General features: G+C 35.7%; 1 protein-coding gene across 2 annotated transcripts in view; it reads left to right on the forward strand.

Moving 5' to 3' along the window:
* LOC123564099 (WD repeat domain phosphoinositide-interacting protein 2-like) overlaps positions 1-20,127 on the forward strand; it is a 30,418-nt gene extending 10,291 nt beyond the window's left edge. The window contains exons 9-12 of one of the 2 annotated variants that reach the window (XM_045357411.2): positions 385-402; positions 6,406-6,513; positions 6,825-6,982; positions 16,355-20,127. In XM_045357411.2, coding sequence (XP_045213346.1) covers positions 385-402; positions 6,406-6,513; positions 6,825-6,982; positions 16,355-16,482 — 412 coding nt within the window. In that variant the 3' untranslated portion in view covers positions 16,483-20,127. The remainder of the gene's footprint in view (positions 1-384; positions 403-6,405; positions 6,514-6,824; positions 6,983-16,354) is intronic. The other variant, XM_045357413.2, reaches the window with a different exon arrangement.
* The last annotated feature ends 152 nt before the right edge of the window (positions 20,128-20,279 follow it).

Here is a 20,279-nt window from a genome sequence, read left to right on the forward strand (position 1 = left end):
ATGTTTTGGATGGCTCGTTCAAGGTCAAGGTCACACTTAGAGGTCAAAGGTCATACCTTCGGGCGTATATTGCTCAGCGTTGCGGTGCTCTTGTGATACATATTGTTCTATCTAGGATTGCTAGGAACTCACAAACCTTACCACTTGTCAGGACTGTACATTATAATGTATATCACACATACCACTGGTCTGGACTGTACATTATAGTGTATATCGCACATTTAAGCAACATGGTATCAGAAACTTCTATTTTAAGGTATAATGAATTGTGAGTAGCAAGTAGGTTATCTAGAATTACCATAGATATGAAAAGTCTGAGTAAATGAAGTTGAAGAAAGTTACTTTAGTATTCAAATTGACTGTAATTGTTGTTCATTGTTACAGTGTAAGAGAGGCAGATAGGTAATTATTGTTTGATATTCACCACGTAACAGGTATTTGGTGGCTTGATATTGCACAACCGGATTGCATCGTTCGACCTGTGGACAATACTCTTCTCTTAAATACACATTGATCAAGATCATTATATAACTTGTTTATGTAGTTCTCAGTATACCGTTCAGTGTCTTTCTTTTTCTTGAAAATTGAATGAAATCATTCTGAATTGAAGTGATCATTGGGAAACTTGTATAAAATATTTTGTCAAGTTGTAAATTAAGGCTATATAAATCACTTCAAATGATCAAACAAAACAACAGATTGGTGTACTGTATATTGACATTGTTCAAACAAAACAACAGATTTGTATAGTGTATACTGACATTGTTCAAACCAAACAACAGACTGGTGTACTATATATTGACATTATTCAAACAAAATAACAGACTGGTGTACTGTGTATTGACATTCAAACAAAACAACAGACAGGTGTACTGTATATTGGCATTAAAACTAAAAAACATATAAGTGTACTGTATATTGACATGCAAAGAAAACAACAGACTGGTGTACTGTATATTGGCATTCAAACAAAACAGACTGGTGTACTGTAAATTGACATTGTTCAAACAAAGCAACAGACTGGCGTACTGTATATTGACATTCAAACAAAACAGCAGACTGGTGTACTGTATATTGGCATTCAAACAAAACAGCAGACTGATGTACTATATATTGGCATTCAAACAAAACAGCAGACTGGTGTTCTGTATATTGACATTCAAACAAAACAACAGACTAGTGTACTGTATATTGGCATTCAAACAAAACAACAGACTGGTGTACTGTAAATTGACATTGTTCAAACAAAGCAACAGACTGGTGTTCTGTATATTGACATTGTTCAAACAAAACAGCAGACTAGTGTACTGTATATTGGCATTCAAACAAAACAACAGACTGGTGTACTGTAACTTGATATTGTTCAAACAAAGCAACATACTCGTGTACTGTATATTGACATTCAAACAAAACAACAAACTGGTGTACTGTAAATTGACATTGTTCAAACAAAGCAATAGACTGGTGTACTGAATATTGGCATTCAAACAAAACAGCAGACTGGTGTACTGAATATTGGCATTCAAACAAAACAGCAGACTGGTGTACTGTATATTGGCATTCAAGCAAAACAGCAGACTGGTGTGATGTATATTGACATTCAAACAAAACAACAGACTGGTGTACTGTATATTGAAATTATTCCAACACAGCAACAGACTGATGTACTGTATATTGAACAGTGCTCCAGCTAGCTATTTACAGCAGGGTGCATCGCCCGTTCGGAAATTCGTTCCGCCCTGTTGCCCCGCCAGGCACCCTGCCCGTTTTACAACCATTCATTTCTTTTTTTAGCCAAACTTCCCTTTTTTGCCTCAGTGATTATAATACACTGCTTTAACCCCCTTTTTATCGGGTGATACACGGGGGGAGGGGGGGGGGGGGGTGCCATTGGCATAATTAGCAAACAATTAAACAGTTACCTGCCGTAATCGGGCCTGAGGCAGACCATGATAATTTAGACTGCTCCACTAGCATTAAAATCACTGAACCTTAGTGTTAAAACAGTTTGCAAACCAGTCTGAAATCATTATCATCACAAAGCAGACGACAACCTACTTTCGATTTCAAAAACTTGTAAAACGATAAAATCAAAATATTTTCCTATTTAAATTTGATTGTGATCGATTTTTAGCTCACCTGAGCAATGCTCAGGTGAGTTTTTCTGATCGCTGGATGTCCGGCGTCCGTCGTCCGTCGTCTGTCGTCTGTCGTCCGTCGTCTGTCGTCCGTCGTCTGTCAACATTAAGCTTGTGTATGCGATAGAGGCTGTATTTTTCAATTAATCTTCATGAATATTGGTCAGAATGATAACCCTGATGAAATCTAGGCCGAGTTCGAAAATGGGTCATCTCGGGTCAAAAACTAGGTCACTAGGTCAAATCAAAGAAAACCTTGTGTATGCGATAGAGGCTGTATTTTTCATTTAATCTTCATGAATATTGGTCAGAATGATAACTTTGATGAAATCTAGGCCGAGTTCGAAAATGGGTCATCTCGGATCAAAAACTAGGTCACTAGGTCAAATCAAAGAAAAACCTTGTGTATGTGATAGAGGCTGTATTTTTCAATTGATCTTCATGAATTTTGGTCAGAATGATTGCCTTGATGAAATCTAGGCAAGTTCGAAAATGGGTCACTGGGTCAAAAACTAGGTCACTAGGTCAAATCAAAGAAAAACCTTGTGTATGCAATAGAGGCGGTATTTTCAATGATCATCATGAATTTTGGTCAGAATGATTACCTTGATGAAATCTAGGCCAGTGTGAAAATGGGTCATCTGGGTCAAAAACTAGGTCACTAGGTCATTTCACGTAAAAACCTTGTGTATGCAATAGAGGCGTATTTTTCAATTGATCTTCATGAATTTTGATCAGAATGATTACCTTGATGAAATTTAGACCAAGTTCAAAAATGGGTCATTGGGGTCAAAAACTAGGACACTAGGTCAAATCAAAGAAAACCTTGTGTATGCAATAGAGGCGGTATTTTTCAACTAATCTTCATGAAATTTAGCCAGAATGATTACCTTGATAAAATCTAGGCCGAGTTCGAAAATGGGTCATCTGGGGTCAAAAACTAGGTCACTAGGTCAAATCGAAGAAAAACATTGTGTATGCAATAGAGGATGTATTTTTCAATTGATCTTCATGGAATTTGGTCAGAGTGATTGCCTTGATGAAATCTAGGTCGATTTTGAATATGGGTTATCTGAGGTCAAAAACTAGATCACTAGGTCAAGTTAAAGAAAAATCTTGTGTAATGCGATAGAGAGTGTTTTTTTCAATGATTTTATGAAATTTGGTCAGGTTGATTGCTAAATGAAATCAAGGTCGAATTTGAATATGGGTCATCTGAGGTCAAACTAGTCAAAAACTAGGTCACTTGGTCAAATCAAAGAAAAAACTTCTGTATGTGATAGAGGCTGTATTTTTCAGTAGATCTTCATGAATTTTGGTCAGAATGATTGCTTGATAAATCTAGGTCGAGTTGAACATGGGTCATCTAGGGTAAAAACTAGGTCATATCTAAGAAAATGCTTGTTTATATGGCAAGAGACCAATTGTTTGGTCCAATCTTAATGAAAATTGGTCAGAATATTTGTTTCCATGAAATCACTAGGTCAAACATGTTTTACACTGTTATGGAGTGTTTCTTAGGTGAGCGACCTAGGGCCATCTTGGCCCTCTTGTTATTAATTAGATTTAAATGTCTGTTGTCTGGACTTATATATCTGATATGTCTATTACAAGTGCTAAACTTGCTTTTAGACTGTTGTAAGTTAAAAACTTTGCGCTGATTTCATTTATTTAAGTGAAGTTTAAACTTTATTTTCTGTATATAATATGTTGCACGTATAAATTTATAAATATACAAGTAGCCTACATGGAGAAGATGTATACTGAAATTGTAAAAAATAGCCTAAACACTAGAATTGTTATTCAGTATGCAATTAAAAGAAATGTTACAAGTTGAAAATCAATGCCAAATAAAATACAAACAGCAGAATTTTTAGTTAATGAATAGGTGCATTACAGATGACAGACATAGCCTATTAAAAGACCATTCCTAAAGTGTGCCAAAAAACATGCCTAAATTATGCAAAAGTCCATGCCTAAAGTATGTTAAAATGCACTGTTATATTTTTTCCATGGGGAGCACGGTCCCGGACCGACCACCGACCCAGAAGTGCCCTTTTCATTGCCAGCACCCAGCCCTTTTTTAATCCTAGCTGGAGCACTGTTGAAATTATTCTAACAACACAACAGACTGATGTGCTGCATACTGAAATAATTTTAAGGAAACAACAGACTGATGTTCTGTATATTTACATTGTTAAAACAATTTTCTGCTCAATATAAAATACAAAGATAAATAGCCAAAAGAAAAAGCTACATGCCATACATGCAACCATTTTTGTGTGTGTTTAACATAACCTGGTTTGACTTTGAAATAATACAACATGAAGTGTTCTTTGCAAAATCAATGCTAAGTTGAAGATCAATGTTTTAAAGGGTTAACATGGTTATATGGCTAATGTGTTCTGGATTAATTTCATATTTTATTTGATTTTCAGCTCACCTGAGCACGAAGTGCTCAAAAGTGAGCTTTTGTGATCGCCCTGTGTCCATCGTGGTCCGTCAGTTGTACTTCAGTCGTCAACAATTTGACTTTTACTAGAGGTCACAATTTTGGCCCAATCTTAATGAAACTTGGTCAGAATGTTACCCTTAATAAAATCTTGGACGAGTTCGATATTGGGTCATATCGGGTCAAAAACTAGGTCACCAGGTCAAATCATAGGAAAAGCTTGTTAACACTCTGGAGGTCACAATTTTGGCCCAATCTTAATGAAACTTGGTCAGAATGTTACCCTCAATAAAATCTTGGACGAGTTCGATATTGGGTCATCTGGGATCAAAAACTAGGTCACCAAGTCACATGAAAGGAAAAGCTTGTTAACACTCTGGAGGTCACAATTTTGGCCCAATCTTAATGAAACTTGGTCAGAATGTTACCCTCAATAAAATCTTGGATGAGTTTGATACTGGGTCATATGGGATCAAAAACTAGGTCACCAGGTCACATCAAAGGAAAAGTTTGTTAACACTGAAGAGGCCACATTAATGACCATATCTTAATGAAACTTGGTCAGAATGTTGATCTTGATGATCTATAGGTCAAGTTCAGATCTGGGTCAGGTGGGTCAAAAACTAGGTCACTAGGTCAAATCAAAGGAAAAGCTTGTTAACACTCTAGAGGCCATATTTAACAAGGCTCTGCAAAGTTACTGCAAAACAGTTACCCGAGAGCTGGGTATTTCCATCCGTACCTGCAATCAGTGATAACTTCTTTTTCTTACATACTGTATACTTCAAATATTAGAAGAACAAAATAAAACAATATTTTTTTAGCACTACTTTATTATAGTAGCGTATGAATTTACGCTTTAATTCATAAATTACAGCAGGTGAATCATCTTACACACTGAGTTGTAGAGACGTGACCGCCAAAATATGGGGAAATCCTACCAGGCATGCACGAAATATGATGTGATATACCTTTGAAATATAATCAAACAATTATTTTGAATATTTTAACATTCATACTTCGAAGTTTCAGTTGATGTAGAGCATGACTATGTCTATGAATATTACAGAAATTTAACATTTTCAAAAAGTATGGTTTTATTGAATATGCTCAAAAAGTTGCCCCATTTGCCTAAATATGACCTTAACCTTCCTTTCACAGGCATGCATGTTTCTGTGATAAAGCTTCTGATTTCCCTGTTGCCCATTTTATAGTGGTTTATTTTGGTTTGTAGATTTTGTATTTCAACTATGCTTATATAAAAAACATTGGAAGCAGATCAGAGTGAACAGCATATTAAGTGGAAAAGGATGTCTTTTTGTTTCCAGAGCATATTCTTTAAAACTTTACTTTCCTCTATCTACTGAATATCTTCAATATTGAACAGTGAATATGTGACTGCTATACACCACATGAAACTTTTGAACTGTGCAGAATGATTACATTGGATCACATTTTAAATATGAAACTCTTTATAGACAATATGGAAACAGATACTGTGGGACATCCTGTATAATCAAAAGACTTCTAGGGCTCACTTAAATTTATTTACTATTTCTGTTTGCCATCAGTTTCTGCATGTTTTGACTATTATTCTGGCTATAGAACTATCAAATATTGATTTACTATGAAGTGGATAGAGGTGCTACATTGTTCATCCATAAGAGCTAAAAAAATTGTCAGAATATAAAGAATATTTCCATTTTTTATTGTTTTTGCACCCTTTGGGCATAGAACTAGACCTTGTCAAGTGCAGTACTTTTAGTTGTGAATAAGTAAGATTTCTGTATTGAATTGTGAATGATATAATTTTAGTATACAGAAAATCCCGCGTTTGCTGGTAGCATCACAAGATGGATACCTGTACATATATAACTTAGATCCCAATGAAGGTGGAGAATGTACCCTGCTGCGACAACATGGGTAACACAACATACTGTCTGCTTTTCTTCATTCTTACAATGTTCTTCTAATATGTTAAACTGTTTAACTAAAATCAGTATTTTATATGATGTCTTTTTAAAATCTTAAAGGAAACATATTTTCTGAGCTGAAACTCAAATAACTATAATTTACTACAATATGTCCTTACTTGTCAATTTGTTAGGCAGATTGCTTTAAATCACTGACCCATTTCAGATATGTATTACCTCCCATAGGCACCTTTATTTAGCTGGAATTTCTTTGCAGTGTGGTGGTAAAACAAGTAATTTATGTTAATGTTATTCATTCAGCTTGGATGGACGCCTGTGTGATGGAAGTAATGTGTCCGAGCCTCCTTCTGGAGGAACCGACAGACCTCTAACACAAGCATCAAACCCTGTGAGCTACGCAGGTTCATTAAAGCGTGCAGAGTCAAGTGGAGATGGTACACCACCTAGACACACCGCAGGTAAGCCCGTACCCCCTTCTACATCGCCATTTCGACTGGAGAGTTATGCAACGGTCCTGCAGCAGGGCAAGTCAGGGCCCCAGATGGTGGGTGAGGATCAGGTGTCAGAGATTGACATAATACTTGATGGAAAAGGTAACTGCAATTACTGCACACCTCACACATATACTCACTTCAGCATGTACCTATGGTGTTACAGTTACCTTTATCATTGTAGTTTTAACAGTGTTCAGGGCTTCCTCTGGTGTTTGACTATTGTCACAAACTGAAACACATTTTGTAATTGGTACAATCTGACCAGTAGTATTTTCCACTGGTTAAAATGGCAAACTTTATCAAAATCCAGGGGAAGTTCTGTTATAAATGCAATCAATGAAATATACAATATTTAATACTTTAACAGTATGTTATGTATGTTTCATTAACTGCACCTTCATTTATTTATTTCATTTTACTTACAGTACCCGAGGCAGGCCAAGCCTTTTAGCTCAGGGAATTGTTAGTAAATTTAATTTCTCACTGTAGAATTATGTCTCCCACCACACAGTGGTGTGGGAGACATATTGATTTACTCCAGTCAGTCTGTGTGTGTGTGTGTGTTTAAAATCTTGTCTGCACTCTGAGTCAAACATTTCTCATCTGATCTTCACCAAACTTGAACAAAATTGTTTGACCATAAAACCTCGGCCAAGTTGGATAACTAGCCAAATCTGCCAAGGCACTTCGAAATTATGGCCCTTGAATTACTGAAAATTGGCCTTTTGACTCTTGTCCTCGCTCTAAGTGGAACATTTCTCATTCAGTCTTCACCAAACTTGAACAAAATGTGTTTGACCATAAGTCCTTGGCCAGGTTTGATAAATAGCCAGAATCGGCCGAGGCACTTAGGAATTATGGCCCTTGAATTACTGAAAATTGGCCTTTTTCACTCTTGTCTGCCATCTAATTCGAACAGTTCTCATCTGATCTTTACCAAACTTGAACCATATGCTTTTGACCACAACTCCTTAGCCAAGTTCATTAATTAGACAAATCGCCCAAGGCACTCTAGAATTATGGCCTTTGAATTACCCAAAATCTGCCTTTTTACCCTTCAAATGTACGTTTGTAGTGAGTAAACAGTATATAAAGACTGACTTTAGATGATTAGGCAGTTGTGGGAGACATGTGCTTTTCTCAAAAGCAGCTGTAGTTGTTGATTGTTTAAAAAGTGATATATCCCAAATAGTGATTTTATTTTTATTTGGCACTCAGATTCGAAGAAATATGTCACATCCTGAACGACAATGATTTTACAAGACAAAATCTTAAGATAAATATTACAATTCTGACACTATATCAGTGATCACTATTTACATCTTCAGCATGCTACAATGATATTTGGTGCTATGAATTTACAAAATTTTAATATCAACAATAATTTTATGTCGCTATCGGTCTTATGTCTTTGATACAGGGGTGTAAAATTCTTTTTCACACCACTCGCCCTGCAGGACTAGTAGCTAGTAAAATCTACTCGCCCTTAGTGGACAGTCACTCGCCCTAATAATTAACATTTTTAAAACTCACGTAGTAAGGAATGAGTATTATGTACAACAAGCAAATTTCAAACATAACACATAGCTCGTACACTACGTTTCCTTTTTGATTATTCATTTCTGTTGCTCTTAAATTTCTTTTTCACACCAGACATTTTTCTTTCACTAATTTTGTGATCTCCACCATCAAGTTGCTCTCCATAATAACTGCATCGATAGTAAAAATAATCACAGTCTAACCCCTACCGTAGTTTCCCAAAGTGTCAGGAAAGTATTAAACATCAGTTATTTTCCTTTTCTCAAGACATATTTCCCGAAAAATAATTATTTTAAAAAGTGTCCTAAAAATATGGACACAATATTCATCATCCACCTACCCGTCTTGAAAGCGAAAAAAAAGAGTTGACGATCATCGGTAATTATTCTGTTGATAAACTAAGTAAATGGCCTGTTTTCATCATCAATTAACATCCACTCAAAGAGCTAAAAGTGTGTCGGCATCATGACATCTGAAGTGGAGATCAAAGCGGTATTGTTGCACGAGATTGTCATGGCATTACGTCATATTACAGTTTTTCGCGCCATGTGACCTATTTGCCCTCAAGGAATTTACATTATCGTTTGAGAAGAATATTTTATAAAAAAAAGTACATGTACAAAGATTCATTTAAAACTTATTAAAAACTGTAACAACATTATTTTGTTTTATTTTAAAACCACATTTCTATTTACGTCCACGAGGTCACGTAACCTATTCCGCCGCACTAACAGAAACCTTTTCGCCAAAAAAATCGCCAAAAAAATCGTTTTACTCAATGTATTTAAATTACTGCCGCTTTTTCATTATTTAAGATTTTTTAATTCTGTTTTTTGTTCTTTCTGGTCAAAAGTCCGAATTTTATGCCCATAGTATGTATCACTTATTTTCTCTTAGAAAGAAATCAGTAATTAAGATCTCGCTGTTTGAAATTTAACAAATGATTATATGAAAATTCGACCGTTTTCATACAAATTTGCTTACATTTCCGTCGATATTTTATTGAAATCTTAGTATAATTCAAATTGTATTACTTCTCAAGCGATGTTAAAAAATGAATGCACTATGCGCGTTTTTTTGTGTACTGGTCGATAAACAAAAGTAACGGAAATGTAAATTTGATATTACGCAGGTCGCACATGCTCTCGGAATGGAAAATTACCGGCATGATTGACGTTTTGATATCTTTACGATTCGCAGGTAAATTCCAGTCAATCAAAGTAGCAACTGAACTATCTCAAAGTTTGTTGACGTTTTTCAAGATGTAATTTCTGAATTTCATTAAAGCTACGACGTAAAAACCACTCGCCCGATCGGTCGAGTATACAGCGAGATCCACTCGTCCTATCCAGACTTTAACTCGCCAATGCGAGCGGGCGAGTGGAATTTTACACCCCTGTGATAGGAAAAATTTAGTTGTGATTGAATAGTTTATAAACTTGTCAGAAGTTGAACATGGTTGAGGACAAATAAATATAAAACATTTGAACATGTGAGCCGTGCCATGGGAAAACCAACATAGTGGCTTTGCGACCAGCATGGATCCAGACCAGCCTGCGCATCCGCGCAGTCTGGTCAGGATCCATGCTGTTCGCTAACAGTTTCTCTAATAGCAATAGGCTTTGAAAGCGAACAGCATGGATCCTGACCAGACTGCGCGGATGCGCAGGCTGGTCTGGATCCATGCTGGTCGCAAAGCCACTATGTTGGTTTTCTCATGGCACGGCACATGTTGTTTTGAGGTTGGTAATTAATCTGTTCCTCTACAGATGTAAAACATGAAAATATTTTCTTTTGGGGCTGGCTGTTAAGCTATTCTGCTAAAGATATCATGAAATATTGAAACATTCTGTTTAGGGACTGGCTATTCATCCTTTCCTCTATAGACATAAAACATTAAAAGGTTTTTTTGGGGCTGATTGTTCATTTCTGTCAAGATACAAGATACAAGAAGCTTTTTTTTATGTAGGATAAGGTATAACAATACAACACTAGCTATAAAGCTATTTGCCCACAAAAACAAGTTCTGTAACAAAACTAACACCTGTAAAAAGATACGGTTCTCTAATAATTAAAATTTTGCATACATATTAAATCTGATATCACAATCTGTTCACTTTAGAGTTAAAATATAAGTACTAGTGCATATTTATAATTACAATAAAACATGCCTAAATTACAGTATAACTGCTAAGAAATTACAGGCAAGCAACAAAACACACGAGGCACATTAAAATATAAAATATCAACACAATGGTCAATCAAAAAAGCCATTATAGGTTCTAAAACAAGCGGTAAAATTTCATGCAAGATAAGAGTTTTGCCAGCAGAGCAAAACTACAGCAAAGAAAAAGCAAACAATAGAAGAAAAGGAAAAAAACATGAACTAGAACAAAACTAAGTCAAAATGCACATTTAAATTCATGTAACAAATTGTTTGAGGGTTGGTTGTTCATCCATTCCTCTGTAGATAAATGAGCCCTGCCATGAGAAAACCAACATAGTGGCTTTGCGACCAGCATGGATCCAGACCAGCCTGCGCAGCCACGCAGTCTGGTCAGGATCCATGCTGTTCGCTAACAGTTTCTATAATTACAGTAGGCTTTGAAAGCGAACAGCATGGATCCTGACCAGACTGCGCGGATGCGCAGGCTGGTCTGGATCCATGCTGGTCGCAAAGCCACTATGTTGGTTTTCTCATGGCACGGCTCATATTTTGTTATGGGGCTGGTCACAAAATTGTGTCTGCCTTTGATAAATTGTTTATATACATGACACAAATGTTCTAACTGTCACATGGTGTTCACAGAAAAATTGTGAGCCAGGTTAATTCAAGGTCATGATCATGTAAGTGTTCAACATCATTTAAATCCTGATGAAGACTATTGAATAGTCGAAACGATGGTATTATATTAAAAGTATTGAAACCTGACATGTCTTGTCTTTGTGTTCCAGTAAGTATCATATTCTTTTAATATTGTTTAAACCTGTAAAAGATTATTTGATTACAAGGCACAGCCATTGACAACTTTGAAACAAGTTAAAGACATGCAGGGTCAGGGTTATATCTTAGGTGGTTAAAGATATATTATAGTTACATTCTACCAATTCAATTTCTTCTTTATTTCATATTTACAATAAAATATTCAGACCTCATTTTCAGCATTTTAGAGCATTTCAATGATATGAAAACCATATATGGTCATTTAGCATGACATGTCTTCTTATCAAAAACAGAAAAATATTGACATGTTATGTTGTATATAAGAAAAATAATCTGTTCTGAGTAACATCACCCTCTAAAAATGCCCTCATGAAAACAGCCGTTTAGCAATTACGCGTAGGTAGACATTTTTCGCAAAGAACAAAACTTATTCCAAGAAATTCACAGTGAAAATGATCTAGATCTTTTCTCAATACAATAAGCAATTAAACTAAGCCAAAAATATAACTGTCATCTCCTCATGTCATTCATTATACCAGATTTCCTCCATAGCATGGAACTACATTTTGGACTACTTCACATGTAGCACTGAGTAGTCACTTCTGGTTTGGTGTAATCCGTCCTTAAAGGTTAATATAGATTGTTCCTTGAGTCTTTCATTGCAGTAAGTGCACATAGATTTGTGGGAGACATTATTATATAAAAACAAACATGATGATTTGAATATTAAATTTATATTGATAACAGATATCATCATTTATTTATAGTGTCTGTAGAACAGATTCTGTTAAGAAATCTGGAAAGTCACTGTATGACACATAATTGTGTCTGTCTGGTATTAATCCCAAACTAAAATAATTACAGTTAACAGACATATATCTGTCTTCCTCTGCATGACACGTTCAGTGTTTTAGGATATTGCAAGCTTGAATACTTTGCATGATAACATTAATTGTTCTTGTTTTGTGTGGAACTGTAACAGATGTCCTGACTACAGGTAACATTTATTACCTCCCTTTATAATGGTATGGTATGTGAAGCTTCATGGGCTAAACACTTCCTTCACTTTGTGCCTGACAGAGTTTTTCAAATTTTAATTGACACCTCTTTTCTTACATCATTCAAATACGTGTACTGCATTTGATCTGTGAGGAAGTCGGTTGAATATTTACTTAGTTATTTATTCTGGACAAAACAGCTAACATGCCATTTGTTATTTTGCCAGTATCTTAAAAAATACTGAAAGTACTTTCTTGAAATTTAGCTTAGAAATATATGTTACTGATAACATTTCAAAATTTCAACAAAATCAAACAGTGACATAATATAATTTGAACATTTCACAACTTAACACCATTTCTCAAAAGTAAAAAAAAAAGATACTCTAAAATGCCTAGAATTTACAAACTAGTGATAAATGATATGGCATTTCCCGTATTGGAAAAGTGTGGGGATGCTGGTGGACATAATGCCTAGTCTTGCTGGCTCAGTACATTTTGTTTATTAGCTCGCTCACCTGTCACAAAGTGACAAGGTGAACTTTTGTGATCGCGCAGCGTCCGTAGTCCGTGCGTTAACTTTTGCTTGTGACCACACTAGAGGTCACATTTTTCTTGGGATCTTTATGAAAGTTGGTCAGAATGTTCATCTTGATGATATCTAGATCTAATTCGAAACTGAGTCACATGCGGTCAAAAACTAGGTCAGTAGGTCTAAAAATAGAAAATCCTTGTGACCTCCCTAGAGGCCATATTTTTCAATGGATCTTCTTTAAAATTGGTCAGAATGTTCATCTTGATGATATCTAGGTCAAGTTCGAAACTGGGTCATGTGCGATCCAAAACTAGGTCAGTAGGTCTAAATATAGAAAACATTGTGACCTCTCTAGAGGCCATACTTTTTAATGGATCTGTATGAAAATTGGTCAGAATGTTCACCTTGATGATATCTAGTTCAAGTTCGAAACTGGGTCACGTGCCATCAAAAACTAGGTCATTAGGTCAAATAACAAAAAAACCTTGTGACCTCTCTAGAGGCGATATTTATCATGGGATCTGTATGAAAATTGGTCTGAATATACATCTTGATGATATCTAAGTCAAGTTTGAAACTGGGTCAACTACAGTCATAAAGTAGGTCAGTAGGTCTAAAAATAGAAAAAACCTTGTGACCTCCCTAGAATCCATATTTTTCAATGGATGTTCATGAAAATTGGTCAGAATGTTCACCTTGATGATATCTAGGTCAGGTTCAAAACTGGGTCACGTGCGGTTCAAAACTAAGTCAGTAGGTCTAAAAGTAGAAAAACCTTGTGACCTCTCTAGAGTCCATACTTCTTAATGGATCTTCATGAAAATTAATCAGAATGTTCACTTTGATGATATCTAGTTCAAGTTAAAAACTGGGTCACGTGCCTTGAAAAACTAGGTTAGTAGGTGAAATAATAGAAAAACCTTGTTGCCTCTCTAGAGGCGATATTTTTCATGGGATCTGTATGAAAGTTGGTCTGAATATTCATCTTGATGATATCTAGGTCAAGTTTGAAACTGGGTCAACTGCGGTCAAAAACTAGGTCAGTATGTCTACGTCGTCCGTGTGTCCGTGCGTAAACTTTTGCTTGTGACCACTCTAGTTTAAGATCCAGCCATGAAATTTGGATGATATGTACAGTTTTGCACACCAATCTTTAAACTGTCTTTCAGTGACCATAAATGTGACCTACTGATCTACTTTCTAGTATTTTACATCAGTTTGCCATTTGAAACATGTGGTTCAGTATATTCAGGTGAGCGATTCAGGGTCATCATGACTCTCTTGTTAAAAGAGTGTGAGACTGTGGGGAAATAATTCCTAGCCTTGCTGGCTCAGTACATTTTTATGCCCCCGGCATCTACTGATGCGGGAGGTATATAGTGGTTGTCCTGTCCGTTCGTTCGTTTGTTTGTCCGTCCGTACGAGGTTAACCAAATGGGACAGTTTCGTCTAGCATCAATACCCTATACTAGAATGACTTGATACTAATGCAGATGTAACCTGTGACTATTCCTCATCTTCAAACATCACCTGACCTCAGTTTGACCTTGACCTCGTTTTGGACTTAGGTTGCTTTGTATCGACAAAGATGCCACCGGGGGCATCAAGTGTTTATTGAACGCAGCTTCTTGTCTTTCTTTTAAAATTTTGGGAATGTAGGTGGGAATAGAAATAAAGGATATGTATTTTAACAATGAAATAATGTACAAAGTAGTATGTGAAAAGCTGTGGCAGCTGTTCTGTTTTAAACATCTATATTACACTATATACCATACTTCTTCAGTTATTTCAAGTGTATGTTTGAATGTATATCTGCAGTGGTACAAGCCACAATAGGTTGTATGTGTTTATATTTATGAGCATATCTTGCAAGATACTTGTTACTTTCACCTGTTCAAGTGTACATTATGGATCTCTGCTGATTATGTTTAGCTTCATCTGCTGGTTCTCTTTTGTTATATCTTCTAATTCTATACTAGTATTCTTTTAAAAAAACATAAATAAATTTGTGACATTAATCCCTGATGAGTGAAAGAGCAAAAATTCTTTAAAATAGTTACAATAATACATTTAATGCCATCAGAATGCCACTAAAATGGCAGTTAAAGACATTCAGCTTCGGTTAAGTTGTAATTTCTCAAAACAGAAAGGTTACAAAATTAATGCATAAATGCTAAAGTTTTACCATTATGACAGAAAAAAAGAAGAAAATATTGAAGTATTTCATGATCACACCATACATAGTGAGTCTGTCTGCCTGTCTTCTCCATAGAGTATCCATCAGAATGCGTTTCATCGAAATGTGTGTGTCCATTCAAATATGTATTTGTCTGAATGTTTACCCATCCAAATATGTGTTAATTTGGAAGGAACTATTTGTTACAGGCTTATCTGTGCACTTTAGTACATTTGAGCCATGCCATGGGAAAACCAACATAGCGGGTTTGCGACCAGCAAGGATCCAGACCAGCCTGCGCATCCGCGCAGTCTGGTCAGGATCCATGCTGTTCGCTAACGGTTTCTCTAATTGTAATAGGCTTTGAAAGCGAACAGCATGGATCCTGACCAGACTGCGCGGATGCGCAGGCTGGTCTGGATCCATGCTGGTCGCAAAGCCACTATGTTGGTTTTCTCATGGCACAGCTCATTTTACTGCAAAGCCAGACACATCTGTAGACTTGAATACATTTTAGCACAATGTCAGGTTTTAATAACTCTTCTAAGTTTAAATATAGTTGAATACATGTGACAGTGTCAACATTAACAAAAAGTTGTCAGGTTATTAATGAACTAAGATTTGTAAAATGCTAAAAATTAGCAAGATGTTTAGAGGAGATAGTGTGTGTCTATGAGAACAAAATAAGAACCAGTGCATGTATTTTCCACCTCAGTTGTAGTTCTCAGAGTATTCAGGTGTCACATTCATTATATCGTTGTTTTTTTCATTTGCATGACCACAATTTTATTTCAACTTTACTAGAGCTTCAAGTTGGTTTGGTCATATGAAAAAGAATGTATTGTATTTATTGTGTATTGGTATATTAACTGATATATTTCTGATCAATATGGAACTTAATCACACATTTGTTACAGTAGTTTTTGTGAGACATAACCAGTTTGAAGTGTTACAGAATGAACCACAGGAGAACATGTTGATTTTCTTTGAAATATTTGTATATTTTTTGCTGCGTGATTATACATTACATTGAAGTTGAAAATATGTGATAAAAAGGACTCTAAAATGTACTGACAGTATGACAGGTCCTTTCATTTTTCAACTACCATGTGTATATAATGTCATGTATTTTGTTTACTTTCAGATTCTCAGCCATTCCAGGAGTTTGAGCAAGGGGCCACGGGACAAGATCTAGGGACTGGAGCGGGGCTGAATGCACTACGACTGGATGATGACAATGAATTTCCTCCCATGACCCATAAGGTTGATTGACAGCAGTACTCCTGTCGTCTAGTCAGCAGAATGTTTATGATGTGTATTACAGTTAGCACCAGCAGTACTTCGTGTTTAAGGGATGTTTAGGGATTCTCCAGCATACACACACTATGGCAAATGGCATTTACATACTTTGAGTACAGATGTACTGAAGATGTTTTAATGATATATAGAAACACAAGGCTATATTGTATCTTTAATATCAAAGGATAGTCCCTTTTTGCTTAATCTGTGTGGATATTTATGATCATTTTTTTCTGGTTTCTTTCTGAATGGGGATGAGATTTCTCTATGGTTTATGGGTTGCTAGTCATTGATTACATCTTGCACATTAAAACCTTTAACAAATTACTTTAACCAAACTTTAAAACTGCCTTAAATGTGTCATTTTTTATTCATTGTACTCGTATTAATTTAAGCATAGCATGTATTCATGAAGTCATATATATGCCAGTAATTTGTATGTTTTATAATTACATGTAGTTGGTGAAAGCTCTATAATTCCTTGATGTAGAGGAAAAAATTAGAGCAGGTTTTCTTACATTATAAATTGTCTAAGAAGTAGGAGAAATGGTCTGGAATTGGCTCAAAGGAAAGAAATTAGGAGGTTTGACCCATTCTCAGTATGTTAGATCTACATATGACTTTGCAAATGTGTGGCTCTGAGGCTGTGTTTGTGGTGTTCTGTGCTTCTGAGAAATCTACCCTTACCTATTATCTTTTGGGAGATTCAAGTGGGGGTGGGGGGTCATTTTTGTTGGGAGCAAGTGTTGCTTTTTAATAAGATTAACAAAATTAATGTTGCTTTGTTTTTGCAAAGTCAAACATGTTTCATTCTATTTGAAAAATTGTAGTAGGTACATGTATTTGTTCTTGTTTGAAATGTTCAAGTTTCTCTTTTTGCTTGATACTTTGAACACTTACTGTAAAAGCTTTGTGTGTTTTACACGTTATGTAATTATTACAGATTATTTGTGGAATTTTTATCCAGTTGAATATTTGTTCATTTTGTCCAAAACACATGAGTTAATTATGAGCCCTGTCTAATATATAACAAGCAATATTGTAACATATATTTATACTATCTATATGTGTGATATAGTGTAAGAATGTAACATACTCATATATCAATGGTGCTTGTGTTTGCAAATCTTCATCAGCCTGATGTTGCTTCCATGGTGACATTCTCATGTACACACTCATTTAATGCTGCATCGTGGGACTGGTTTTGTTGATTTCCTGTGGTTTCAAGGGCTGAGCATCTCATGTCATCAGAACTGTTAAAACTCATAGTCGTCATTGTCTTTGAAATATCTAAAAACATAGGTCAGGATGATAGATGTTCTTGTGTGAGAAGTACTAGTGTAATTAGCCTTCAGTCTAACACATGTTTAAATAGAAAATTTATAGAACTAATTAATTTTTATTTTGTGTTTTGTTTACTTTTGCTGAAAGATAGGTGATAATTTCTTGGTTTATTACCTCAAGGGCCCTGAAATCTTAGAATGGTCTTCCATCATGTTTATTACCTTGGGACCTTGAAATCTTGAGATTGGTTTCCAACTCTTGAGATTCAGGTTTATTACCTTGACCCCTGAAATCTGAGACTGGTTCCAAGCTTCAAGTTTATTACCTTGGGGCCCTTAAATCTGAGACTGGTGTCCAAGCTTCAAGTTTAAATTATACCTTGGGGCCCTTAAATCTGAGACTGGTTTCCAAACTTCAGGTTTATTACCTTGGGGCCTGGAAATCTGAGACTGGTCTCCAAACTCTTGAGTCTTTAGCTCACCTGTCATGTAGTGACAGGGTGAGCTTTTATGATCGCCCGTCGTCCGTCCCTCTGTTCACAATTTCCTTGTGAACACGATAGAGACCACATTTTGTATTTGATTTTAATCAAACTTGCACACAACTTGTATGGGCATAATATCTTGGTTTCCTTCGAAAACTGGCCAGATCCCATCATGGGTTCCAGAGTTATGACCCCTTTAAGGGCCAAAATTTGCCATTTTTGGCTTGTTTACATGATAAGACCACATATTGCAATCAACTTTAATAAAACTTGCACACAACTTGTATTGGCATCATATCTTGGTTGCTTTTGAAAACTGGCCAGACCCCATCATGGGTTCCAGAGTTATGGCCCCTTAAAAGGCCAAAATTTGCTATTTTTGGCTTGTGAACACGATAGAGATAACATTTTGCAATCAACTTTAATCAAACTTGCACACAACTTGTATTGACATAATATCTCGGTTCCTTTTGAATACTGGCCAGATCCCATCATGGGTTTCAGAGTTATGGCCCCTTAAAGGGCCAAAATTTGCTATTTTTGGCTTGTGAACACGATAGAGACATTTTGCAATCAACTTTAATCAAACTTGCACACAACTTGTGTTGACATAATATTTCGGTTCCTTTCGAAAACTGGCCAGATCCGATCATGGGTTCCAGAGTTATGGCCCCTTAAAGGTCCAAAATTTGCTATTTTAGTTTTTGCAGCCATATAGAGACTTCATTTATGGTTTGATTTGATACAGACTTGCAAAATATCTTCAACAACAATAAATCTTGGATTCCATGATGAATCTGTCAGAACCAATCATAGGTTCTGGAGTTATTTTATATCTGATTACCTCCCCTGATTTTAATCAAAATGGATTTATATCAGTAAGTACTTATAGGACTCATTTGAAATTTCATTATTGTCATTAGTTGGACTGAGACAATCAGGGTAGATAACTATGGACTGATTTTATATCAAATTACCTCCCTTTATTTCAAAGATACTGATTTGAAATGTCATTTATGCCATCAGATGGACTTGGACAACCAGGGTAGATAACCTTTGACTGAATTTATGACAAATTACCTCCCTTTATTTTATGTAAATGAATATACCTCAGCAGCATCTAATGAGATTGGTTTTAAATGTTGTTTAAGTCTGCCAGGATAAGGTCTGTCTGACACTAGTCATGCTAGTACAAAAATGCAGCATTTGAGCCTAGGACCCTCAAACTTGGTTTGGAGATTGACCCTGACTAGTATGTGACCCGTAGGTCAAAAGAGACTGTTACAAGAAAATATTTATCCTGATGATATTAAATGTGTATGCCTATGTGATCTTTGTCAAAACTTGATCTTATCATTAAGAGCAATGGTACTCAGGTGAGCGATATAGGGCCATCATGGCCCTCTTGTTTTTTTTGCCCTGGGTTTCTGAGATAATACAAAAAAATATAACATATACATTGCTGTGCAGCAGTTCAAAACCTATGAGAAACTTCGTAAAACCAGTTGTTTGTATGATTGATATATTTAGATGATGTGTATGTTTGAAAATCTCTTGTTTATTGATACCTGCATTTTTATTATGTCAGTATATTACTAGCTGTTAGATTTTCTATGAAGATGTTTTTAATTCTGCATAAAAAAATCTGTGAAAAAAAAGTTGTGAAATTAAGACATGGTTAACACCAGATAACACTTGGTATGATATCTATGTATATCTCTCTGTCAGTACATAAATAAATAATTTCTATGTCATTTTTTCATGATTTAAACATTTTATTGTTTTATTGTGCTATTCAGATGTTGTTAATGCAGATCTTATTTGATACAAGTAAAAATATGAAAATGGTGCATCTGTGGCTGTATCTTTTATAACTGACTTCATTGTCTGGGTCTCTGGTTACCTCATCTGAACCTCTGGTTCAGAGTGAGCTGTTTTGATTGGACTGTGTCCATCTTCATTCATCAGTCTTTTTAGCCTGTCATCACCAATCAGACTGGTT

The sequence above is a fragment of the Mercenaria mercenaria genome, chromosome 2 (assembly GCF_021730395.1).
Source record: "Mercenaria mercenaria strain notata chromosome 2, MADL_Memer_1, whole genome shotgun sequence".
Classification (NCBI taxonomy): domain Eukaryota; kingdom Metazoa; phylum Mollusca; class Bivalvia; order Venerida; family Veneridae; genus Mercenaria; species Mercenaria mercenaria.